The sequence below is a fragment of the Capra hircus genome, chromosome 4 (assembly GCF_001704415.2).
Source record: "Capra hircus breed San Clemente chromosome 4, ASM170441v1, whole genome shotgun sequence".
NCBI lineage: Eukaryota > Metazoa > Chordata > Mammalia > Artiodactyla > Bovidae > Capra > Capra hircus.
The window spans coordinates 95,350,026-95,377,122 of record NC_030811.1 but is presented as its reverse complement, the minus strand read 5'-3'; the positions used below and the strand labels follow the sequence as shown (position 1 = coordinate 95,377,122).

The window sequence follows — 27,097 nt, the reverse complement described above, 5'->3', positions numbered from 1 at the left end:
ACAAACAAATGAAAAACTGTTTCTTGTCTCATTTTTAAATGTTCCTTGCCTAGAAAAGCAAATATTACAAGTACCCCCTTTTAACCAAAAAATTATGCTTTGCACTCTTTTATTCAATTTGCTTTTTTCCCTTCACAATTTACCTTGAACATCTTTCTCAGTATGACAGCTTACTGACAATTATTTATTCAATACTTGATCTCAGTGTTGTTTTAGGTGCTAAAGATACAGTTTTGAGTAAAACTTGTGAAGTCCCTGCCCACAGGGAGGTTACACTGTCTTCAGGGCAATAGACCGTGGCAAACAAATCCTAAAGAATGCCAGGGGCTGCTATAAGCAATGAAGAGAAATAAAGCTAGAGAAAGACACGGAGCCTTGTTAGTCAGGATGGTCTGGGAATTTCTCTGAAAAGGAGGTGTTTGTATGCAGAGAGTAAAGCCACATGAATGCCTTGGGAAAGAGTCTTCCCAGAAGAAAAATGACCTTCCCTGGCCCAGTGGGAAAAGCAGAGGGCTGGGTGACTAGAGGAGTGAGTGATGGGAAAAGATAGGTATAGGAAACTTAATCAGAGAGGTAGCCAGGGCCATATGTAGTACATTTGGATCTAATTTATTTTGTAATGCTTCATAGTTCCATTCAATGGCTTATTATAACTTATTGAACCAGATACTGGTTTATGGGTATTTGACTTTTTCATTTATTTATGCATCCAACAATGTTGCAACTAAATCCTTTTAGATACACATGAGTATATTTACATACCATGAGTATATTTACATACTTGGTGGGTATAACTAGAATAAATTCCTTGTAAAGAAATTGCTGGACCATAGGTTTTGTACATGTAAATATTTATATTCACCAAATGCGTTCCAAACGTATTGCATGGACTTTATCCCTTATGCCAAAGTTTATGTCTATGATTATTTTCCTTGTGTCTTTTGTCAACACTAGAGGCAATGGCACCCCACTCCAGTACTCTTGGCTGGAAAATCCCATGGACGGAGGAGCCTAGTGGGCTGCAGTCCATGGGGTCGCGAAGAGTCGAACACAACTGAGCGACTTCAGTTTCACTTTTCCCTTTCATGCATTGGAAAAGGAAATGGCAACCCACTCCAGTGTTCTTGCCTGGAGAATCCCACGGACGGGGGAGCCTGGTGGGCTGCCGTCTATGGGGTGGCACAGAGTCGGACACGACTGAGGTGACTTAGCAGCAGCAGATATTATAAAACTTTAAATGTTTCGCTATTTCAGTAGTTACAGTTATCTCATTTTGAAAAGTATATTTAGATGAGTAAAGTCAAACATACTTACTGGAAATATATGGACTGTTTATTTGAAGCACATAATCTTTATTTTTTTGTTTTTAGAAATTTTATGAATAAGCATCAGAAGCCAGTGCTAACAGGCCAGCGGTTCAAAACTCGGAAAAGGGGTAAGTTGTGTTGTGTTTGTGTGTTTATGGTGGAGGCAAGGAGGGTGGTTGGGGGGAAATGTTGTTTAAAGTGCTAATCAATATATAAGTTTGGAGAATGTCAAATTTAACAATATAAAACCAGTTATTTTACTAGCAAAAGCCAATTTATTCAAGAATAGTCCAAAGAAATTGCAATTCTGGATATTTGAACTATGGGGCAAATCAGAACAAGGGTGAGGAACTTGCCGTTGTAGAGAAAAGAGAGAAGCTGAGAGGGGCTGTAATAACCCAAGTCACATTAGGAAGCTAGAGGTCCAAAGTATGCAGGCTTCTCATAGGTTGCACTGGTACACTCTCTGATTGGCTGGGCTGTGGTTAGGTGGAGAAAAGTTTTGTTCTTCCTTCTGGATAGTAAAGTAGGCCATAGCTTTCTGTTGGAGACTAGAGGTGAAGGCATTAGTCTCTTCCTGTTTGGAATAATTGATGGTGCATGAGAGAGTGTAAGAGCTCCCCCTACAGGCATGTCTGGGCTCCAGTTGTAGCTGAAGTGAAGGGACGTGAAAGTCACTCCGTCATGTCCGACTCCTTGCAACCCCATGGACTATACAGTCCATGGAATTCTCTAGGCCAGAATACTGGAGTAGTTAGCCGTTCCCTTCTCCAAGGGGATCTTTACCAGCTGAGCTACCAATGAAGCCCACTTTTAGGTGAGGTTTCTTAATTCCACAAAGAAAATTAGTATTATCTTTGTTTCCACCTAACCTCATTAATTCCTGTCTTTTGAGCTCTGACTGTAAAATCTAAAGTTCGGCATTCAAGCTTCAGAACTGCCAGTTATTTAGGTGTTTGATTTTTGAACAAGTCATTTAACTTGTCTGAGCTTTGTGTCTTTAGCTACAAAATGAGGGTAATTATGTCTGTTCAGGTTCCCTTAGTCTCATGTGAGGCTATGAAGGCAATTGATAAATTTTACTATTTTTGACATTTGCACTTGGTTTTTGCTTTCTTTATGTTTTTAAGAAAATGTTCATATGCAAAGATAGTAAAGCTACGAGGAGTAAATGAGGAAAAGAGATATAATAGAGCTGTAACCGTTTCAGAATTTTAGAAAGTCGAATGAATTTACCTAAATATCTTTAAAACTTTAAAATTCATGATATTTTCAAGTGTCTTTTATTGTGGGAAAAGTAGTGATAAAGCCAGTTTGATGGTGGCTGTTAAAACATCTGTATGTGTGACTCCTTTTGTGTTCATCTTACCATTTCTCTGCATAAAGAATTTTTAAGTATTCTAAATATTTAACCAGTTTTGTATAATTATACAGAAATCCTCTTGGATTTAAGAATAGTTGAGCTAAAACTTGGTTGGGAAACTTTTTAAAATATGAAACATGGTATGACTAACACTGAGGAAAGTGACTGAAAAATATTTAAGGAAGTATCATGTGTAAAGATAAAGGATGATTGAATATCTTTGTGAAGGCCTCATTGCTGATTATGAAACAGAAGCTATGTAATGGTCTTCTAGCACTAAACTGTTGAATTGTTAACCTGTGTCAGAGGCCTTTGGCATTCCCCACCAGTGTCTGTAGCTGAGGTTCTCTTGTAGTGGTGTCTATGTAAGAAGCAGCCCAGTGTGGTCATGTAGAAAGAAAAGATTTCTCAATACAATGGGTCAATTGAATAAGAAGACATTATAAGAATATACACTCAGTAGCAGTAAGTCTAAATTTAACTGTAAATGCTGCCTGCAAAAAAACTTCACATTCTCTCTAAAAAATGAAAAAAAAGTTTTAAAAACCAAAAAAGTAGTTATTTTGTACAGTATTTCTGTCTTATATGCTTTTATTTTTATGTTTTTATTTTTTGCATTCTTGACTCATCCCCATAAATGAAGAACAAGTATAGCCTGAACCACCCCCTGTGTTTAGTCCTTTAAAAAACTGTGTCCCCACTTACACAATGAGGATTGAAGTCTGGAAGCAGATAGCCATGCAAGGTGCCGAAACCAGCATGCATTCTTTGTCTCATTGTGTAAAGCAGTCTTGGGAAAAAAATAAATAAATGACGTCGATGATTTCCAAAGGACTTAATCAGAAATCTAGTCACAGTTAAGGTATTCTTGCTCCTGGTAATGTGATAATATTTAACGTATGCCCCACTGTGAGGTGAAGAAAGGTTTGCCACCACCTGCCCGCTGAGGGAACGTGTTAATCTCAGACCTGGATCTTCAGCTCAGGCAGCTTTCTTAACGTGACGCTGATTCACGGTAGCTGAGCTCCAACGCCAGGAGAGGGCCTTAGGATGGATTGCACAAGAGCAAGCATGAGTCAACGAGTAAACTGGCTCTTACAGTCAGTCAGTTCTGAAACAGAAAGGTTGCCTCTCATACTGAACTGGTTTGCCTCTGATTCATTTGACAGGCAAGATTGTGCCTGCGTCTCATTGCTTCAGGAGTACACACAGAGAGCCACCCAGAAATATGTTATCCATAATTTGCCAGTTGATCTAGATTTATATAACTCAGGTCTGTTGAGGATTTAAAGCTGCATTTGAGCCATTTTGTGCAAACTGCTGACTGGGGGCAAAAATGGATCAGCCTCATTTTCTGCTTTTCATAACAGTAAACTGCCTCCTGACAATTCATCGTGTTTTGGCTTTTCTTTTGCTATTATGATGGGGCTGACTTCAGATAAATGGTTGGCAATTTCATAGAGCTGAGAAAAGAAATCTGCAGAGGATATTTCAAGGTCATTTTAATAGGCTGTCTTCTGAAGCTCTGTCTTCAGTTTGTAACTATTCCCTAGCACAGCTAATGCTCTTCCCTGCCAAGTTAGTCTAAAAATGTTTTGTTCTTTTTTTTTTCTTCTTAACATCAAAATGAAATATTATGGTGTGTGCATGCTAAGTTGCTTCAGTCGTGTCTGACTCTTTGTAACCCCATGGGCTGTAGCCCACCAGGCTCCTCTGTCCTTGGGGATTCTCTAGGCAAGAATACTGGAGTGGGTTGCTATTCCCTCTTCCAGGGGATCTTCCCAAACCCAGGATCAAACCCGTGTCTCATGTCTCCTGCATAGGCAAATGGGTTCTGTAACATTAGCACAACCTGGGAAGCCCAAACATTATAGTAGGGCACATCATATAGCACTTATCCTTTATGAAATATGCACATCTTACTTGTAATATTTTCTCCAAAGAAATTATGTTTTCTGCTGCGACTTATGGGAATCTGAGAAGGATGAACACTTCTCGCCTCAGCCATTGTTATGCTTAGATGAAATGAGCGAGGTGAAATGTTTAATAATTCAAGTGGTCCCCCTCTAAATTTTGTAGAAAAATACAATTAAAATTAGTGAAAATAGGAGTGAGAAAAAATGACCAAACATCAGGCATCCAGAGTGACCACATACTCAGGTTTCTCTCTGAGGCTTTAGATCTGAGTTGGCAGTTTTGAATAACTTAAGATTTGTAATAAATGGTGTTAGGAACTAATGAAGTAAATCATTTAAGGTAATATATATTGGAAGTCAATCTGTGTGTATGGTTAGAAAATCCATCATATTTACTGTTGGTTGTTTAAGGTGAAAAAGAACCTTTGGGTAAAAGTATTGTCTTGTTTCCCCAAACTTCCATTAACATTCTTGCCATTTTCCTGTACAGGAATTTTATATTCCTGCAGATGAACACTTAGCACATGGGAGTTCTGTTCTTCATCCTGCAAGATAATTATTAATCCTTCCAGGCCGTCATGACTTTTTAAGATTCCCAAGCTATACATGAGCATTTTGACCTACTGCATTATTACTCACTGTTGAAATAGCTCTGGCTGTAATATACTGCCTTCCTCTCTGTTAGCAAGTCTTTTGAAAAAGTGTAACTGGAGGGTGAAAGCCTTTTCACAAGCAAAAGTTTTTAAGTTGTCTGTTAGATTCAAAACAAAGCTGTCTGTATTTGTAGCTTGGTCTGGATTGTACTTTATTGACCAACTCATATTATCCAATGCTTCGAATTTATAATTTTCAAACCATCAAAAAGTCTGTTCTTCTGCCTGAATCAACATCCTAGTATGTTGGGGTGCCATTATGTGGGTGGCCTCAGTTGATTTTGGGAGCTGGTCACAAGTTTTAGTAAGCTTAATAGTCCTCCCTATTGGCTTAGATGGTGAAGTGTCAGCCTGCAATGCAGGAGACCGAAGAAGGAAATGGCAACCCACTCTAGTATTCTTGCCTGGAGAATTCCATAGACAGAAGAGCCTGGCTGGCTACAGTCCATGGGGTCACAAAGAATTAGACACAACTGAGTGACTAATACTTAGTGAGCAACCTGTGGTCTTTTTTTCACTTCTCACGTTTTTTTATTAAGGGAAACAGAACTTTTTCCCAAGGTGGGAGGAGAATTACCCTTTAGCTGGACGCCCAGCAGGGGGATGATGCTTGCCAATGAGTTCGTCTTTCTGGTCACAGTTGCCTGCTCCTCCCACACCCCATGATCTGTTCTTGTAGGGCGCCCATTCTCTCCCTCCCCCGCTTCACAACAAGACCCTAATTATGTTTTCCCCCACAGTCAACATTTGCATGTTCTTGTCTGCGTAATGTTTTGCTTATGGAATCAAAGGGACTTTTATCTCTTGTTCATGGCAAATAGTGTTCAAGTTAATTTACATCTGTCTTCGTGGAATCTTACGCTGTGACTGGTACTGGGAATGCCATTCTTCTCTGCTTCTGAGGTTGTGGTATTAACCTCTTACAACACATCCTTTCTGTTACACCGTAGGTAGGCAGTCTGTAAAAACCAGATAGCTGCTCTCTGGTTTAAAATGTAGTTTTTAATTGTGTCTAAGTCATGCACGTACATGGTTTGAATAGTCCACACATACATGGCTTAAATAGTCAAACCATTCTGCAAAACATGTTGTAACAGCAGCAAGTCTGTTTTCCAGCAGTCTTCTTTCTAACCTTTAACTGGTTCTTTCCGCATTTGCATTCCTATGACCACATAACACTTCTACTTGGCTGTTTCTTGATGTTTCTGTTGGAGAGGTATATTATGGATGCACTTTCTGCTGTGGGAGATGAGGATTTGTCTCTTTCACGCCCCCCACCCACCTGCAGAATCCTCTTCTTGGTCTGTGTTCTTTCATTTTATCAGTTTTAGCTAGACTCCTGATTAGGGGTTATATCATTGTGACCTGGTACATGGTCTTCAGAGCTAAACTATAATTTATTTTTCTGAACACCATTTTCACTTTGGATTAAATGAGTTTATAGTAATTGATTTTTTTTTTCTTAGCTTTCTGTACCTTAAAACTAGACAGCACTACACTTTCCTTTGTTATGTAAATCTCTTCATATAAACACTTTTGGAATTCTAACAATGACATTTTATTGAAGGAATTCTAACTATGTATCATTTCATACTGTATGATTGCATTGGAAAACACTCTTCCATTCAGTTTGTTCTTTAGGCCACTTGTCCAGTTGTTAACAGTACAGCTTGAAATGTCCCTTTTCCTACTATCCTGAAAAGTACTGTTGTCTGTCTCTTAGATTTTTTTCTCTTTTTCCCGGGATCTCATAACTTAATAAGATCATGAAATCATGAGTTACTCTCCTGTTTTGGTGGAGTGTCTGTTTCAATTGCTTTTTAAAAAGAGTGAATGAGAAACATAATTTTTGAGGCCTTGAATGTTTTAATATGTGTTTAATCTGCTCTTACGTAGCAATGGGGACAATAAAGGACAGAAGTGGTATGGACCTAAAAGAAGCAGCAAATATCAAGAAAAGGTGGCAAGAATACACAGAAGAACTATACAAAAAAGATTTTAATGATCCAGAAAACCACAATGGTGTGATCTCTCACCTAGAGCCAGGCATCCTGGAATGTGAAGTCAAGTGGGCCATAGGAAGCATCACTAGGAACAAAGCTAGTGGAGATGATAGAATTCCAGCTGAGCTATTTCAAATCCTCAAAGATGATGCTGTGAAAGTGCTGTACTCAATATGCCAGCAAATTTGGAAAACAGCAGTGGCCACAGGACTGGAAAAGGTCAGTTTTCATTCCAATCCAAAAGAAAGGCAATGCCAAAGAATGTTCAAACTACCACACAATTGCACTCATCTCACATGCTAGCAAAGTAATGCTCAAAATTCTCCAAGCGAGCCTTCAACAGTACTTGAACTGAGAACTTCCAGATGTTCAACTGGATTTAGAAAAGGCAGAGGAACCAGAGATCAAATTGCCAGTATCTGCTGGATCATAGAAAAAGCAAGAGAATTCCAGAAAAACATCTAGTTCTGCTTTATTGGCTATGTCAAAGCCTTTGACTGTGTAGATCACAACAAACTGTGGAATATTCTTCAAGAGATGGGAATATCGGACCACCTGACCTGCCTCCTGAGAAATCTGTATGCAGATCAAGAAGCAACAGTTAGAACCGGGCATGGAACAACAGACTGGTTCCAAATTGGGAAAGGAGTGCGTCAAGGCTGTATATTGTCACTCTGCTTATTTAACTTATATGCAGAGTACATCATGCAAAATGCCGGCCTGGATGAAGCACAAGCTGGGATCAAGATTGGTGGGAGAATAACCGCAGATATGCAGATGATACCACTCTAATGGCAGAAAGCAAGAGAAGCTAAAAGAGCCTCTTGATGAAAGTGAAAGAATAAAGTGAAAAACCTGGCTTAAAGTCAACGTTCAAAAAGCAAAGATCATGGCATCTATTCCCATCACTTCATGGCAAATAGATGGGAAAACAATGGAAATTGTGACAGACTTTGTTTTCTTAGGCTCCAGAATCACTGCAGATGGTGACTGCAGCCATGAAATTAAAAGACCCTTACTTCTTGGAAGAAAAGTTATGACCAACCTAGACAGCATATTAAAAAGCAGAGACATTGCTTTGCCAACAAAGTTCCGTCTAGTCAAAGCTATGGTTTTTTCAATAGTCATGTATGGATGTGAGAGTTGGACTATAAAGAAAGCTGAGTGCTGAAGAATGGATGCTTTTGAACTATGGTGTTGAAGAGTCTTGAACTGCAAAGAGAGCAAAGTAGTCAATCCTAAAGGAAATCAGTCCTGAATATTCATTGGAAGGACTGATGCTGAAGCTGAAGCTCCAGTACTTTGGCCACCGGATGTGAAGAACTGACTCATTGGAAAAGCCCCTGATGCTGGGAAAGACTGAAGGCAGGAAGAGAAGGGGCCGACAGAGGATGAGATAGTTGGATGGCGTCACCAACTCTATGGGCATGAGTTTGAGCAAACTCCAGGAGTTGGTGATGGATAGGGAAGCCTGGCATGCTGCGGTCCATGGGGTCACAAAGAGTCAGACTTGCCTAAGCAACTGAACTCCACTTAACTGTGTCTAATTAATAGTGTGACCAGACACTGGAATTCTGGGTTGAAAATTGTTCTTCCTTAGAATTTTGAAGGACTATCTTCTGGCTTCTGGTATTTCTGTTGGGCAATTCAAGGTTGTTCTGTTTCTTGATACCTTGTATGTGATTTGGTTTTTTGCCCTTGAAACTTCAGCGAGTTGCTTTGTTCTGAAGTTTCACAGTAATGAAGGCTCCTTGTGGGTCTGCTTTCAGTCCTTGTGCTGTGTCCACAGACAGTCTTTCACTGGGAAACTCACGTCTCCTTTAAAACTGAAATTTCTTAAAAGTTTTAAATCCTCCCCTTTTTAAGAAAAGTATCTTTTTATTCACTTGTTTGGACATTTGGCTAGTCTGCTCTTCTTATCTTTATGCTTCTATTATGTAGGTCTTTGACTTTCCTGTGAGTTTCTAAGAGATACTCTCAGCTTTCTCTTTTAACTCTTCAATTGAGTTCTTAAGTTTTTCTACCATATTTTTCATTTCCAAGTACTCTTTTTTTTATTCATGAAATGTTTCTTTTTTCCATAGCATTCTCTTCTCCTCCTCTTTCTTCCTTTACAAAACAAAACAAAACAAAACAGTTGCAATATCTACTTCTCTAAAGACATTTATGATAGAATATTTTGGGGGAATGTCATCCTTTGCCCTGTTTCCCCATATGCCGACTCAGTCTTTATAAGGGGGAAAAGGTGAAATTCTTTGAACTGAATGTTAGATCCTTTGTCTTATCTAGTCATTTTTTTTTAACTCCTCATCTGACATCTAGTTTGTTATCTTCTCAAGTGATCCTTACTTTGTTCAAGATTTTACTCCAAAGTGACCATCTACAAAGAAGTCTGTCTAGAGTGTGCTGAGGAGAGAAAGTTACATAGTATCTGTATCCTTAAATCCTCTGAAATACTTCAGGGCATCTACAAAATTGAAACAATTTCCGTAATAAAATACCAAGATAATATTTCCCCCTTTAACACATTCTCTCAGGAGTTTAACAGTCGTTTCAGGATGTGTGATATTGCAACAAATTGCACGCAGTACATTTCAGAATTTGTCTATCTGCCATTACTCCAGACTTTTAAAGAAATGCAAAAGTGTAAAACAGTGCTTATCTTCTCACTAATATCTTTCATGTAATAAATAGTTTTAATTTTATTTCTATAAAATAAGTTTCCATGGGTCCATAAACACAAGAGTTCTTTGGAATCTTTAGTATTTTTGAAGGTTGTCAAGGGGTCATGCAACCAGGAAGGTTGACAATGTCTTCTCTGAAGCTGGATTTATAAACATATAGCTCAGATATTTATTAAATATTTAAATATTCTGGAATAACTTATCCTGTTAAAAAATATATATATCCTTCCAGGAAGTAACAGGTGTTGGTGAGGATGTGGTTAAAGGAGAACCTTTGAACACCCTTGGTGGGAGTGTAAATTTGTGCAGCCACTATAAAAAACAGTATGGAGGTTCCTTTAAAAAATTAAAAGTAGAACTACATATGACCCAGCAGCTCCACTTCTGGGTATTTATCTGAAGAAAATGAAAACACTAACTCAAAAAGATACATTCACCCCAGTGTTCACTGAAGCATTATTTATAATAGCTAAGGTATAGCGACAACCTAAGTTTTTATTACTCAGCAGTAAAGAGAAGGAAACCCTGTTGTTTGTGACAACATGGATGGATCTGGAGGGAATTATGTTAAGTGAAACAAGAAAGACAAATTCTATATGATCTCTATATGTGAAATCTTAACAATAAAAACAACAAAAAAGCTCATAGATAACAGATTGATGGTTGCAGGAGAAGGTATGAAGAGGTGGGCAAGTGGGTGGAGGTAGTATTCAAAAGGAAGAAACCTCCAACGGTAGAGTAAGCAGTGAGAATGTAATGTACAGCCTGACAGCTACAGTTAATAATACTGTATTGCATACTGGAAATAAGATCTTGAAAGTTCTCATTACAAGCCAGAATATATGACTGTATATGGTGATGACTAACTAGACTTAATGGTGATCATTTGGCAATATGTACAGATATCAAATCATTAAACTAATATCACATATCAATTATATCTCAATTAAAAATTTTTTTAAAGTACCACCCCTCTTTATTTCCTCCCTCCCAGTCTTTATTTTGCTTGTTTTTATATTCTCCCTTATTCTTAGGTGAGTCTCCCTGAGTCATTTTCTTTTTCTATCCTGGATAGAAAAAATTTTTTTAAACTTTTGATTGTTATACTTTATTTTTTATTAGAGAGTTAGAGTTAATAGTTGCATTGGCCTACTCACAGTTACATTGGCGTACCCTATGAGTGATACAAATGATTGATCATCAACTTTTTAATGTATTAAAGTGTGGCCCCATTTAGTGGAAATCAGTTGCTTAAATGAATATTTAAACAAGGGCTTTAACATGAAAAATTAGTAGACAATCTTAATTGTCTTTCAACTTTTGAATAATCGTGCTATCAAATAAAAACCAGTGAGCAAAGGAAATGTATGGTTGCATTTGGCAATATGACGTATAAGTAAAAGAGCCATTGTATTATCTATTATTTTAGATGAAAAAGAGAAATTCGAACCCACAGTCTTCAGGGATACACTTGTCCAGGGGCTTAATGAAGCTGGTGATGACCTTGAAGCTGTAGCCAAGTTTTTGGACTCCACAGGCTCAAGATTAGATTATCGTCGCTATGCAGACACACTCTTCGATATCCTGGTGGCTGGCAGTATGCTCGGTAAGCCATATACTAGAGCATCTTGTAGTATTACGTACTTTCAATTGTATTGAAATATTTTCTTATGAGACAGAATCTTTATAAGCTTTACATGCATGATAGTTGATTTTTAAAAAATACAAATGGGAGCCTGTAGAACTTTTACCTAGATTATGATTTGGAATGGTGTTGATGTGGCTGTGAAATGTTTGTGGGTTAAGAGAAGCATAGAACTGAGAACTTTTGTTGACAGACAACAAGGTTGGCCACTTGGCTATAGCTAAAAGCCAATTTTCCTATGTGTCCCTGATCTTTGAATGTTTCTGGAGTGGATTTACGAGGGGTAATTTCTGCGTTATAGTTCAGGGATCATCTAGATCAGCGGTCCTCAACCCCTAGTCCGTGGGAAAGTTGTCTTTCATGAACCCAGTCCCTGGTGCCAGAGAGGCTGGAGACCACTTGTCTAGATCATTCCAGTACATTTAAGGGGCTTACCTAGTGGCTCGGACAATAAAGAATATGCCTGCAAGTTAAATCCCAATTGCCATAGCACCTTTCTTTCTAGTCCCATCCACCCCTTTTTTTGGTACGATGAGCAGTGAGATTTAACTTTGTCAACAAATTTAAAAAGAAGTCCCAGTGTTTCATTAAATATCATTTCATCAATCAATAATAAAATGCCTAAGAAATATAGTTTATAATTAATTTTTTTAAAAAATCTTCTCAATTGTGAGTGTGTAACTAACAAAAAAGGATTAAAGATAAAAGTTCAGAAATTATTAAAAATAGGTAAAAAGCAAAGTAAAAACTGTTATCTTTCAGAGCAGGGGCATCAGGGGAAAAGGTTTCAGAATACTATTTAAGTGTCCTGGTATGTTGATCTAAATGTTTAACAGGTATCACAACCACTCATTTTTCCTCTCTAGTTGTTCTCAGAGCTTGGTTTTCATAACTAGTTCCTATGGTAATTGTAAATCACCGGAAGTGGTCAGATCCCCAGGTCAGTGATTTTTCAACTACCTGGAGGGCATATGCAAATGTATGCAAGTGTTGTGGTTGTCACAGAGACCTGGGAGTGGAGGCCGGGTATGCCACCTACTCTGCTTTGCAAGGAACATTCTGTACAATCAGAAATTGCCCTGCACAGCATGGTGCGAGTGCCTTTCATTGAGAAATGTTGCTTAGGCCAACCTACTTTAAGACAGGGTATATACCTACCTAGTCACTCAGTTGTGTGCGACTCTTAGCGGCCCCATGGGCTGTAGCCTGCCAGCCTCCTCTGTCCATGGGGATTCTCCAGGCGAGAATCCTGGAGTGGGTTGCCATGCCCTCCTCCGGGGGATCTTCCCAACCCAGGGACTGAACCCAGGTCTTCTGCCTTGCAGGTGAATTCTTTACCATGTGACCCACCAGGGAAGCCCTTTCTAGGTAGAGCCACCCTTTAATTCTTCACTCTGAGCTCTTATATCTATCTGTGCTGATACATGGCCCCATTCACTTCCAGACTCCCTTTTGATTTGAACTGCTGGCTTTCACTCTGTGCCAGGTTTATTTTTATTGCTACTGTTTATGAAAATCTCATTATCATTATATAGGTAATTCAAGTCCACATATAAAAGCACTTTGTAGTGTGCTTGAATCCCAATACTCAGAAATTGCTGTTGTTGTTTAGTCACTAAGTCATGTCCTACTTTTTGCGACCCCGTGGACTACAGCACACCAGGCTTCCTGTCCTTTATTATCTCCCCGAGTTTGCTCAAACTCATGTCCATTGATTCAGTGATGCCATCCAACCATCTCAACTTCTGTCGTACCCTTCTCCTTCTGCCTTCAGTCTTTGCCAACATCAGGGTCTTTTCAAATGAGTCAGTTCTTCACATCAGGTATCCAAAGTTTTGAAGCTTCAGCTTCAGAATCAGTCCTTCCAGTGAATATTCAGGATTAATTTCCTTTAGGATTGACTGATTTGATCTCCTTGCAGTCCAAGGGATTCTCAAGAGCCTTCTCTAGCCCCACAGTTCAAAAGCATCAGTTCTTCAGCACTCAGCCTCCTTTGTGTTCCAGTTCTCACATCCATACATGACTACTGGAAAAACCATGGTTTTGACTAGATGGACCTTTTTTGGCAAAGTGACACCTCTGGTTTTTAATATGCTGTCTAGGTTTGTCATTAAAAAGCAGAGGCATCACTTTGCTGACAAAGGTTTGTCATAGTTTTCCTTCCAAGGAGCAAGTGTCTTTTAATTTCATGGCTACAGTCACCATTAGCAGTGATTTTGGAGCCCAAGAAAATAAAATCTGCTAGTTTTTCCCCATCTGCTTGCCATGAAATGATGAAGTGATGCCATGATCTTAGTTTTTTGAATGTTGAGTTTCAAGCCAGCTTTTTCACTCTCCTATTTCACTTTCATCAAGAGACTCTTTAGTTCCTTCACTTTCTGCCATTAGAGTGGTGTCATCTGCATATCTGAGGTTGTTCATATTTTTCCCATTAATCTTGATTCCAGCTTATGCGTCATCCAGTCCAGCATTTTGCATGACGTACTCTGCATGTAACTTAAATAAGCAGGGTGACAATGTACAGCCTTGATGTACGCCTTTCCCAATTTGGAACCAGTCTGCAGTTCCATGTCCAGTTCTAACTGTTGCTTCTTGGCCTATATACAGGTTTCTCAGGAGACAGGTAAGATGGTCTGATATTCCTATCTCTTTCTAAGAATTTTCCACATTTTGTTGTGATCCACACTGTCAAAGGCTTTAGCAGAGTCAATAAAGCAGAAAGTAGATATTTTAAAACAAGTATAATCACTGCAGATGGTGATTGAAGCCATGAAATTAAAAGAGGCTTACTCCTTGGAAAGAAAGTTATGACCAACCTAGTTAGCATATTAAAAAGCAGAGACATTACTTTGTCAACAAAGGTCCATCTAGTCAAGGATATGGTTTTTCCAGTGGTCATGTATGGATATGAGAGTTGGGGACTGTAAAGAAGGCTGAGCACTGAAGAATTGATGCTTTTGAACTGTGGTGTTGGAGGAGATTCTTGAGAGTCCCTTGGACTGCAAGGAGATCCAACCAGTCCATTTTAAAGGAGATCAGTCCTGGGTGTTCATTGGAAGGACTGATGTTGAAGCTGAAACTCCAATACTTTGGCCACCTGACGCGAAGATTTGACTCATTTGAAAAAACCCTGATGCTGGGAAAGATTGAGGGCAGGAGGAGAAGGGGACGACAGAGGATGAGATGGTTGGATGGCATCACCAACTCAATGGACATGAGTTTGGGTGGACTTCAGGAGTTGGCAATGAACAGAGAGGCCTGGCATGCTGTGGTTCATGGGGTCGCGGAGTCGGACACGACTGAGCAACTGAACTGAACTGAAGTGTGCTCAAATGCCGATACCCAGAGATAACTATTGTTAATATTTGGTTAATTCTTTTCTACAGATTTCTTTACCTAAATGCATAAACTTTTGAGGATGGATGATATTATACAAACACAATAACTCTCTCTGTTGTTTTGTATTTACTTTGCAGTATGGTGTTGTCTTTCTTGCTATAATAAGTGTTACCTCAAACGATTCTGAAAAGAATGAAAACCATAATGAAGAGTGAGATTGAACCTTTCCTGTTGTGATTATTGGCTTTTTCAATTTCCTTAACTGTTTTATTGATACACTGGTAAATCGTATGCAAGGATAATCTTCGGTCAGTTTTGGTTCTTGTCAAAGTCACGAATGACTTCACCTGTCTATCTGGGGCACCCTTTTCAGCTCTTAGTACCTTGCTGGCAGCACTGCTGACCCTTGGATCGTCCTTGAAGTATTTCCCTTTCTTTCCTCTCGTAGACCAAATTTGGACTCCCTGCTCCTTCTCTTAGTGCCGCTTGTCATGTGACTCATAGGTTTCCATATTTGCTGCCTCACATATGGTCAAAGTTATATGCTTTGCATTGATTGTCTCAAGACTTCATTTACCATCTCCATAATGATGATCAGCAAATTTATCCCTGCAGCCTGTACCAGGATCACAAGGTCTGCAGCATCTTACCTCTCTCTTACTCGCAGAACTTAGAGCTCAGGGGAGATTCCTTCACCACCACCTTCCTTTTACAAACACACACATTGAACACTCTTTGTCAGTCTTTCCCCCTTTCCACTGTTAGGCTTTTTTCCTAATAAACCCCATATGTGTGAAAAAAAGAATTCATGTTTTCACGCCACGTGCATACATCCAAAAGGGCGTAGGAGAAAATGTTTGGTACAGTATATGAGCACAGTTAGTATAACCCCAGATATCTACCGAGGCCAGACCTATGATGTAATGAAAAAAGTTAGCCAGGTGCATTCTTTTTATATAAACATTTTGTTTGCTAATTTAGTATGTAAGAATTTTCTTCACATCCACAAAAATATTTACCTTCCGCTGCTATTCTTGAGACAATAGTTATCTTGGCTTTTCAGATGTATGCTTTGAAGAGTAGATACAAGAAACACTTTACTTTTGTTCTATTTCTACCTTGAGAAAAACAGAAAATTTCACAAAGTTTTTAGAAATGGCAATTAATATTTGGTCCCACTATCGGGGGGAAAAAAGCGAGGTATAGCAATATTATTAAGTATAACAAATATTTTGTTTTGTAAAAGAATGCAGTTTTTAAATTTTACCTCTTAAAAGACTGTGGTTTCCAAATCAGACTTTTCAGTTATGTAACTTCTATCAGATAGGAATCATTAGTCCAGAGGTCTTAGAAGATTATACTCTTAATAAGATTTTGTTCCCCTCCCCCCAAAACAAATTTGTTCCAGGTGGTTGTATTCAATATAAAGGGCTAATTGAATTGTGCATAAATTAATTGCATGAGAACAGACTCCTGAAGGAGCTGACATTTCTAAAAACGAATTTACTTACAAAACTGTAAGAAACAGTTGGCTATTTGTAGCTCATATCATCCAAAGGTATGAAATATGACTCAAATCAAAACACTAAAATATGGCCTGTTCAAATACCTACTCAACAAATATTTGAGTGTATAGTAGTTATTAACCTAATTTGACTTGCTCAAATTTCCGCTCTAATTCTGATGAAGTAAAATCAGAAAACAAAACTACCTAGTGTTCTGACTCTGGCCTTCTAATCAACCAATGTTTGTAATGGCCGCCGATGAAACTTATAGGAGAAGCCTTTGAGCATGTGTGCATGAGTGTCTGACTTTTTGCAGCCCCATGGACTGTAGCTTGCCAGGCTTCTCTGTCCATGGAATTTCCCAAGCAGGAATACTGGAGTGGGTTGCAATTTCCTTTTCCAGGGGATCTTCTCAACCCAGGGATTGAACTTGCATCTCCTGCATTGGCAGGTGGGTTCTTTACCATTGTCCCACCTGGGAAGCCTTTGAATGAGGAAAGTTGAGTGGTAGAAAAAAGGCCTTCTTTTGTTCTAATCCATTTATTTGTCCATTTCCTCCATGATACTTAGGGCTTTCCTGGTGGCTCAGATGGTAAAGCGTCCGCCTGCAGTGCGGGAGACCCAGGTTCGATTCCTGGGTCGGGAAGATCCCCTTGAGAAGGAGATGGCAATCCACTCCAGCACTCTTGCCTGGAAAATCCCATGGACGGAGGAGCCTGATAGACTACAGTCCATGGGGTCACAATGAGTCGGACACGACTGAGCGACTTCACTTTTCCATGATGCTGTATAGTGTATGGGGGCAAAGATGAACAACAATAAAATACACTCTTTCCTAGCCAGTGGAACTGCTGGGTGATCAAATATAAATGATAAGGGGTCAGAGTGTATACTGATCAACACTGTGTGGATAACTGGGTTAGTGAGGAGGAAACATTCTTAATACCTACTGAAGTGGAAACCATCAAGATTGCTATAAAAGCCAGGTCTGGATAGTACTAGTGTTGGTGAACTGGAGCCCAGCAAAATATTAGTAGCAAACCTGGAAAGTGAACCATGTTCTGATGTGGGAAACATCAGGAACTACATTGAGAATAATCAAATTAAATTCACTGAATAAATATTATTGTTTAGCTATCATAGTTAAGGATACACTTTGGCAAGAACCAGACTTAAAGGGTCCAGTGAAGTCAAGTATGTAATCAACAGTCTCATAGCCTATGGAAGGAATACGCATTCGAATAACCATTTTGCATTATCATAGAAGTATAAACAAGGGCAGTCCAGTGGTCAAGACTCTGCTTCCAATGCAGGGGGCATGGGTTCAGTCTCTGGTTAGAAAACTAAGATCCTACATGCTGCACCGCACAGCAAAAACACAAATCAAACCGTACAAACATCTTTCATAAGTAAATTAGTTTTTGGAAAAGTTAACTCCTTCAAGAGTCTATTTTGATGCAATTAATTTATTCATAAGATTTAATTAGCCCTTTGTAATAAACACAACCACTTGAACAAAATTTTATTAAGGTGATAATCTTCTACAAAACTGTGTATCTACACATGTACATCATTCTACGAAAGTTTATGTGATACCTACTTTTACAGTTTTCCTAGATGTACGAGAATTGATCTCTTGTACACATGCTCGTCTGATTTCAGTGCTGTCCTAATGGTTATTAACTATTCTCTTATTAGCCCCTGGAGGAACACGCATAGATGATGGTGATAAGACCAAGATGACCAACCACTGTGTGTTTTCAGCAAATGAAGATCATGAAACCATCCGAAACTATGCTCAGGTAGAGCCTGTCACTGAGAGATTGTTGTGCTGAAAGGGAAACCTTTAAATAAGATTTAAGAAAAGTTAAGATTCAGAAATTCATCAGGTCACTTTTTTAATAGAAATGTTCAGTAGCTCTTAAGCATATGGAGAGATACTTAACTGCACTCATAATAAGACAGTGATCATTAAACTTCAGGAAGATGGAGTGTTTTTACCTTTCATCCATAAGAGACATGAGAAATCACAATTTCTGTTGGAATATAAGTTGGTTCCAGCTTTAGGGAGAGTAGTTTAGCAGTATCCTTCAAAACTAAAACATCAAAGGATGAAAATCCATAGGTCTGAAAATCCATAAGTCGATCCACAAGCTACTAATTAAGTAGAGCTTGGTAATTCATATTAATAAACTATTAGGTAGCTGTTCAGAAGAAAGAAGCAAGGAGATACTTGTAATACATAAAGCCTATAAAGGATTTATGCTGCTGCTGCTGCTGCTAAGCCGCTTCAGTCATGTCCGACTCTGTGCGACCCCATAGACAGAAGCCCACCAGGCTCCCCCGTCCCTGGGATTCTCCAGGCAAGAACACTGGAGTGGGTTGCCATTTCCTTCTCCAATGCATGAGAGTGAAAAGTGAAAGTGAAGTCACTTAATCGTGTCCGACTTCGTGACCCCATGGACTGCAGCCTACTGGGCTCCTCTGTCCATGGGATTTTCCAGGCAAGAGTACTGGAGTGGGTTGCCATTGCCTTCTCCAATAAAGGATTTATATACAGATTAAATAAAGAACCATAAGCCAAGAAAAAAAGGACAAGCAGCCTATTAGGAAAAGAATGATTCAATTGCATCACATTTATTGTGCACGTTATTTCTATTACCTTTACATTAGCTCTGCCTCAGATCAGGCATTAGAGCCCAGAGGTTAGAGTTACTTTAGGGGTGGAGCCTCAATGTATGAATTTAGGAGGAACACAGATGTTCAGTCCATAACAAACATCATTCCTCTTTAAAAAACAGCCCAGGATTCCACTGACACACTTGGAAATCCTGCTTGAGAATTCTAACTGGATTGTGGGGGCCAGTAGTCTTTATTGTTTATCTGCTGAAATCATGTTTGTATTCACCTGAAGTATAATCTCCCCTAAACGCTGATCTCCTCCCATCATGTATCTCAGTGATTATATCTGTAATCCCCTTTGTTTCAGTTATTAATATTTTCCATCTCTGTGTCACACAGTTTTAAAATTATATTTATTCATTTTATTTTCATCAAAGTCATTTTTGTTTTCTCACCTATTATATTCTCAAATGGATTTGTTTTTTTTCCTACGTGCGTTTTGATTCTGTTTTATCCCCCAGGTCATAATAACTCTTGAAATGTTTGTGGTTCTCATATCACAGTAGGAGAATGTTTAACTACATGTGTTTATTAGTGTAGACCTGTGTGGTTGAGGTGAGTTTGTGTTTTAAAATTGTTTACATAATATTGACTGGTTTCTTTTATGTTTAGGTCTTCAACAAACTCATCAGGAGATACAAGTATTTGGAAAAAGCATTTGAGGATGAAATGAAAAAGGTAAGAATTCAGATGTAATATACTCTGTTTGCTAAAATATGACACGAAGAGGGATGAAAATTTTGCTTTTATAGTGGTAGTCCAGAGAACCACAGACCTCTTTAAGCTTTTAATAAATGCTTGTTGAGTGAAGAAATGAGTATGATAGATCATTAGCTAATAGCTGTAGAAAGAAATACATGATTAGAATTTTTCCTTCATGTTTAATGTGAGCCAGCATGCTTTGTTCAAAGGAATATTTTTAAAGAATATATGATTAGTTAAAGCTTATGAAAGAGCATAGCGCAGGAGCTATTAATCACTAAAATTCTTTAATTGTTGAAGATGCCGTTTAGCAAAGGAAATAGAAGCATACCTTGTGAAATAGTATCTGGGTGTAAATCTCATTGGTTTTTCTCATCTATAAAATAGCTGCAATAAAAGTATGGACTTCATGTATGGTTGTTGTAGGGATAATTCTATGAGCTGTAAGGTACTTAGCACAGTAATTGACCTCTAATAAATAGCCAAATAAGCAATAGCACCTTATTAAAGAAGCCCTCCTTTCAGAAATTGCAGTATGTTCCTTTCTGATTTGTAGCTCCCCTTTTATTTATATATGGCAGTTTTGCCATCATTTCTGATTTTAGATATCTGCCCAAATTATAAACCAAGGGAATAAACAGAACATCAACTTTGTTACTTTGCAACGTCTACTTTGCTGCTTACCCACTCTTGCTTCCCTTTGTTCAAAATGGTTCCATATAAAGCAAACACTTCAGCAGCAAAATCTTTGTTTTTAAATCTATATTCTTCATGGCTCAACTTTCATACCAAAAAAATCCTTCAGCATGAAAACATACAACTATATATGCATACAGATGTCCATCACAGTATTGAGACGTAAGCTAAATTTTCATGGTGGGAGACAGGTTCATTAAATCATGGTCTCTCTCTACAGTGGGATACTATGCAGTCAAAGCATGAGGCATAACCACATGAACTGATGAGAGGAAATGTCTATGATAAATTGTTAAGGAAAAGAACAACCATTTGGCAGAAGTTTAACCTTAGCAAATTACTTAATTTCTTTGTGCCTCAGATTTCTTTGTTGAAAGCGAAGATCAAGACTTTCGTAAATAGTCATATACACATAAACTGTTCAGAAAACTGTCTGTTCCACTCAGCAATTTTGAGCTGTTATCAACGTATAGTTCAATAAAAGCATGTGTATACATGTAGTTATTTATAAAATGTAGGCATATAGAAGTACATTTAAGAATTTGAAAGGACACATCTCAAACCGTTAATAATGTTTATTCTAAGGAAATAGGATTAAAGAGGAGATTACTCACATTTTTATATTATTCTGTTAGATTTATTCTATTAGCATGTATTACATTTTTTTTTTTACCATGGGAAAACATTTGAATGGATTAAAGTGGTTCATTATTTGGCTAGATGCTTAGAAAATAAGGAGTGTGTCATTAAAATAGAGGGATGCTGCTGCTGCTAAGTCACATCAGTCGTGTCCAACTCTGTGCGACCCCATAGACTTCAGCCCACCAGGCTCCACCGTCCCTGGGATTCTCCAGGCAAGAACACTGGAGTGGGTTGCCATTTCCTTGTCCAATGCATGAAAGTGAAAAGTGAAAGTGAAGTCTCTCAGTCGTGTCCAACCCATGGACTGTAGCCTACTAGGCCCCTCCGACCATGGGATTTCCCAGGCAAGAGTACTGGAGTGGGTTGCCATTGCCTTCTCCAAAAATAGAGGGATAGATATTACCAAAAAATGATATTAAAGCATTCAAATAAACATCTTTCCTCTTTGCCTAATAATATCCTTTATGTTTTTCTTATCCTAGTTCATTTGAACCTTGAAAACTTTCCACTTGATTCATTTGATGAATATGCTTTCAAGAATTATTTATTTTTCAGAGTATCCATTTTTTAAAGAAAATTCTGCTGCAATACATGTAGCATCTGATTTTAATACTTATTCGTATAATTGAGCAATATGGATATTAATTTTAAGAAAAGAAAACTTTTGCACCATTTTGCTAAATATAATTGAGTTTTTGGTGAATATGAGTATATTAATGTTCTTAAATAGTGTTAATATTTTTATCGTGGCTCTTTTTCATTATTTACTTGAATCTTTCTTATTTTGACAATGAGAAAAAAGCCAGATTGATATAAAGTATCTAGTTTTGTCAGTTTTTTTCTTACCTCATTCCTGCTGCACCCTGGAGCTTTAACCATTGATACCAATTTCCTTGACTCCCTCTTTTCTTGTGAGCTTAGAAAGTCTTGTTAAATCATTGAGACTTTAAAAGGCTTAAATGGGGAGTGAAATGGGCTAGTTTGATTCCAGTTCTGCCACTTATTCATCATATAAATATTTGGAGAGTCACATAACCTCTCTATAATATAATAATACTGTAACTGTTGGGGATGGTACATTAATACAGCCCTATTCACTGCACAGAGCTAACAATTTCATTGGCCATGAAGCACTTAATAAGTCTGTATTTATGCCAATGATTTTTTTTTCCATCAGTGCAGGGTAATGAATAAGTCTGGAGAGCCCCAGTCGTGATTTTCGGCCCTGGGGAATCTCAGTTACATGCCTAAAGTCTGTTGAAACAGAGAAAAGTAGCCATGAAATACAAATAGAGTCAAAGCACTAGGTGGAGGAGGGTTAGGAAAAAGGAGGGAATGGATACTCCTAGAACTCACAGTGGCAAGTGGGGTTTAGCCCCTTTGCTTTGCGTTCCCTTCCAAGTTTTCTGGGGCTGCTGCTTTGTCACTTCCTCTACTGCTGGGATATGATGTTGGCAGCCTTGCAACCCAGAAGGACCCAGACAGCATTGTCACCCTCTCATTACAATTGTTCTTTCCAACCCGCAGCAGTGGCCTCTTCTCCACCCGTAACTTTTCTTTATGTTACACCCTCCATTACCTCATCACCGGGGTTGGTGGTAAAACTCGATGGTCTAGGAAATACCTAGTTTGAATCACACCGTGTTTAAAAGAGGCATCAAGAACCTTGAAAACCCTTTTTCACCCAGTCTTGTTTTAAAAAAGTATGCTGTGGGCTCAAAAAAGTATATGCTGGCTGTCACAGCTTATTGACTTCTGTTTTGTTATTATTGTTTATTTTTTATTATAACCCAAAGAAAATGGGTAGGTGTATGATGGGGTGGGGGTGTAGTGAGGGGGCGCAGGACTAAGGGAGCATGCAAAGAAATGAAACACCCATGAAAGGCAACAGTGTATTCAGAAGATACTTTGTAATGTTTACCCTTTGTTGTATACAGTCAAATTTATTTATGTGACCTGTTCACATTATTCTCCAAATGCCTCTTTTCCTTCCCATGAATGTTCAGTTCAGTTCAGTTCAGTTGCTCAGTCATGTCCGACTCTTTGCGACCCCATGAATCGCAGCACGCCAGGCCTCCCTGTCCGTCACCAACTCCTGGAGTTCATTCAGACTCACATTCATCGAGTCGGTGATGCCATCCAGCCATCTCATCCTCTGTCGTCCCCTTCTCCTCCTGCCCCCAATCCCTCCCAGCATCAGAGTCTTTTCCAAAGAGTCAACTCTTTGCATGAGGTGGCCAAAGTACTGGAATTTCAGCTTTAGCAACATTCCTTCCAAAGAACACCCAGGACTGATCTCTTCTAGAATGGATGGGTTGGATCTCCTTGCAGTCCAAGGGACTCTCAAGAGTCTTCTCCAACACCACAGTTCAAAAGCATCAATTCTTCGGCGCTCAGCTTTCTTCACAGTCCAACTCTCACATCCATACATGACCACTGGAAAAACCATAGCCTTGACTAGACGGACCTTTGCTGGCAAAGTAATGTCCCTGCTTTTGAATATGCTGTCTAGGTTGGTCATAACTTTTCTTCGAAGGAGTAAGCATCTTTTAATTTCATGTTATCTGTAGCTAAATTGTAAGTAAATTTGGGAGAAAGGAACAGGGCCTGATAAAGTCCCTTTCTATCGCACCCAATTTATCATGGAACATAGGTGTGTGTCTCCAGTGAGTAAGTGTGCCCCCCGTGAGCCATCAGTTGTGAGCCATCTAGCCGTGCATGTGCGTCGTTTATTATTTTCCTACTTTAGTCCTTTGCTTTATAGACATGGTTTCTTTTGTTTGACCCGCAGCTTCTCCTCTTCCTTAAAGCCTTTTCCGAAACAGAGCAGACAAAGTTGGCAATGCTGTCGGGGATCCTGCTGGGCAGCGGCACCCTGCCTGCCACCATCCTCACCAGTCTCTTCACTGACAGCTTAGTCAAAGAAGGTACGTATGTTCATTTCTTACCTGTCAGCTGGGAAAAGAAAGCCAAAGAAAAATACCAGTATCTCTTCTTGGTGTTCTCTGCTGCCCATCCATGCTCCACGTAAGAGGCTGTGTGTGTGTGTTCAAACAATATAAGGATTGTATGTGTTTCTTGTAGGAATTTAGGAGAAAAATATGCACACCTATAGAAAGACAATTAAAGAATAATAATAAACCAGAATTTTTGCCTTAAGTCTCAGTCAAAGACCCTGAAATTGATCAGTTCTACACTGTTTCTCTCAACATAGATGCTTACTGACATATTTTGCTGGGACAGTGCTTCATTGTGCAGGACTCTTTATGCTTTGTGGGATATTTAGCCTTTTTTGCCCTCAGAAACAGAATGCCAGCCTAAAACACTTGCTTCCATTTAGTAGAACAGCCAAAAATGGGCCTTCACTTTCCTAAATGCCCCCCAAACTATTATTTCACTGGTTTGGGCCATTCTTCTGAACTGTTCCCCCTCAAGATCTTGTGCTCAGATGTTCGTTCTTATCACATTTTTTTAAAGTATTCATTATGTCTGTTTTAGAAGTCCAGACGGCTGCCTAAGAGTTTTGCTCTAATTTTAAGGCATTAAGAGTTTGATGGGCATACATACAATTACTTGGTTATAGCATAATATAGAAGTGGGCTTTTTTTTTCTTGTAGGAGGATAATGATATTCAAGTTTTAAATGCAGTTAAACAAAAGAGTTATTTTTTTTTCTTAAAGACAAATTAAAAGAGCTTTTGTGAAAACATCTGTTTCTTCTTAGAATTGGGTTTTACTCCTACAGATGTGAAGTCCCAGCCTCATTCATGCCTGCAGTGAAATGAGTTATAATTTTTTATAACTGAGAAAAGAATAGTAAATCAAGAGTCAAATCACATTATTTAGAGATTCTCTATAGTTTTAGATTCTCTAATTGTTATTAATATATTGTTAAAATATTATAGCACTTTAAAATGTTTTCCTGACAAGAATTCATGATCCTTCATGTTTTATTTATGGTACTAGCCATTTTATACTAGGAGAAAAAGATAAAATGTAAACAGTAAATGTTAATTACATCAGATTTATCCCTAGCATTTATAACAGAAAATAATTCTTTCTGGTTATATTAAAAACTTAAATGGTGTATGTAATTTCTTTTGAAATGTATTAAAAATTAAATTATTAGAAAGATAAATGGACAAACGTGATAGAGCAAATACAGCAAAATATTAACTGCTGCAGAATCAAGATGGTGAGTACATGAGTATTTACTTTTCAGTTTGTTCAGTTCTTCCGTAAGAAGTTCTTGAAATTTTTTATGGTAAAATGTTAGGAGGGGTAGGAAAGAACACTTTTGCGATAGAAGTGACATAGTGCCCCTGTCACATGGTTCTTCCTTATACTCTACCATCTTTAGAAACTAAAGTCTTAAACTCTTTCTTCCCAAATAGGAAAGGGTTATGAAATTATACCTTTTCCCCAACTTCCCACCCAACAAATGGCTAAGGGGAGTCATCCACTCAGCAGAATCTCAAGTACAAAGTTTCTCCAATCCTTCCACTAGGGGCCACTTTTAATGCACAGTGATAGGTTTGAGCCTGATTTTTTTTTAGACTCCTAGCTAGTTTCAGGCATACTTTACTTCTCTTACTTACAATGAGGGTTACAAGATCCTTTTAAAATGTTTTAATTACATAAGTTTATATTAAATTTTATATTGACTATGAAGTAATGATAATATTAAAAATCCAGGTCAACAAGTTGACAACATAAAATTCTCTAGCTCATGTTTATTGTCTTAGTTTGAGGCTGGAGGGGCTTAGTTTCTCTGCTATTCAAAAGGAAAACACTGGATAAAGCTGGTGTCTGTATTAGTTGAGCTTGTTTACCTGCAAGTAACTGGAAGACAGGACATAAATTTCTGTCAGGGCATTTCTTTTTTTTTTTTTTTAACATTGTTTTAATTGAAACATTTGATTTACAATGTTGTTAGTTTCAGGTGTATAGCAAAGTGATTCAGATATATATTCTTTTTCAGATGCTTTTCCCTTATAGGTTATTATAAAATATTGAGCATAGTTCCCTGTGCCATACAGTAGGTCCTTGTTGGTTATCTATTTTATATATAGTAGTGTGTATGTGTTAATCCGATGATTCCTAATTTATTCCCTCCCCCATTTCAGGGCATTTATTTCTTATGTCACAATATATGTAAAAGTCAAACAGACTTCAGAGTGAAAGCAATATCATTCAGGACTCGAATTTTTCCCCCATTATTAATCATTGCAGAAGGAGGGTGGTGCCAGGGCTTAGACTAATTAGAAGTCACCTGGCCTCAGTAAGATGGGAATTCTCTTTGGAAAGGGGACTAGAGACTGTTTAAACCATCACCAATAGTGAAGCCTTCAACTCAGAAAAATCAGTTTAATGTATCAACTACTCCTTAAATTTTCATTAAATAAATGCAACATTAATTTAGACATTTTGGGTTCACAGAAAAGCTGTCTATTAGTTATCTGATCACTTATATTTAGAAATAAATCTTGTTATAAATGAGTATGTAACTGAGTGGATTCCTGATTAACATAGCAATTTTTAAAATCTCTTTAAAAATATCCAGAAAAGATTTCAGCTGAAAACAGAACTGACATTTTTATAGCTTAACTCATGAATCTTTTAAAATGCTTTTTACAAGAAGTAAAACTGTAAAGTAAATGATGCATGTTCATCTACAACTTTATTTATTTATACCTGTCACTATTGATGTTCTTTCACTGGCATCATTTATCAACAGATTAGTTGACATGTTGACATTTCAGTTGTATGGCTCGTGATTTATTTGTTGTACCTCAGGATAACTGTTATAAACGTGGAATATTGGTGAACCACAGAGTGAAATAGAGGCAAAACACTGTAACATCCTTGGCTTTGAATATGGTTTTGACCACGGTAAAAATAAACTTACAGTTAAAACAGGTTGGAATGTGGGAGTCCAAGTTTGAAAAGTACTGTAACTTC

At 38.2% G+C, this 27,097-nt stretch overlaps 1 protein-coding gene and 1 non-coding gene across 3 annotated transcripts in view; both read left to right on the top strand.

The window, feature by feature from the left end:
- BZW2 (basic leucine zipper and W2 domains 2) overlaps positions 1-27,097 on the top strand; it is a 63,164-nt gene that overhangs the window by 15,548 nt on the left and 20,519 nt on the right. For both annotated transcript variants that reach the window (XM_005678994.3, XM_018047355.1), the window contains exons 2-6: positions 1,371-1,435; positions 11,356-11,532; positions 18,114-18,217; positions 19,710-19,775; positions 23,929-24,064. In XM_005678994.3, the coding sequence (XP_005679051.1) occupies positions 1,378-1,435; positions 11,356-11,532; positions 18,114-18,217; positions 19,710-19,775; positions 23,929-24,064 (541 nt within the window). In that variant the 5' untranslated portion in view covers positions 1,371-1,377. The remainder of the gene's footprint in view (positions 1-1,370; positions 1,436-11,355; positions 11,533-18,113; positions 18,218-19,709; positions 19,776-23,928; positions 24,065-27,097) is intronic.
- Positions 16,990-17,062, top strand: TRNAC-GCA. Its single transcript has one exon. It is a non-coding gene; the product is annotated as a tRNA-Cys (tRNA).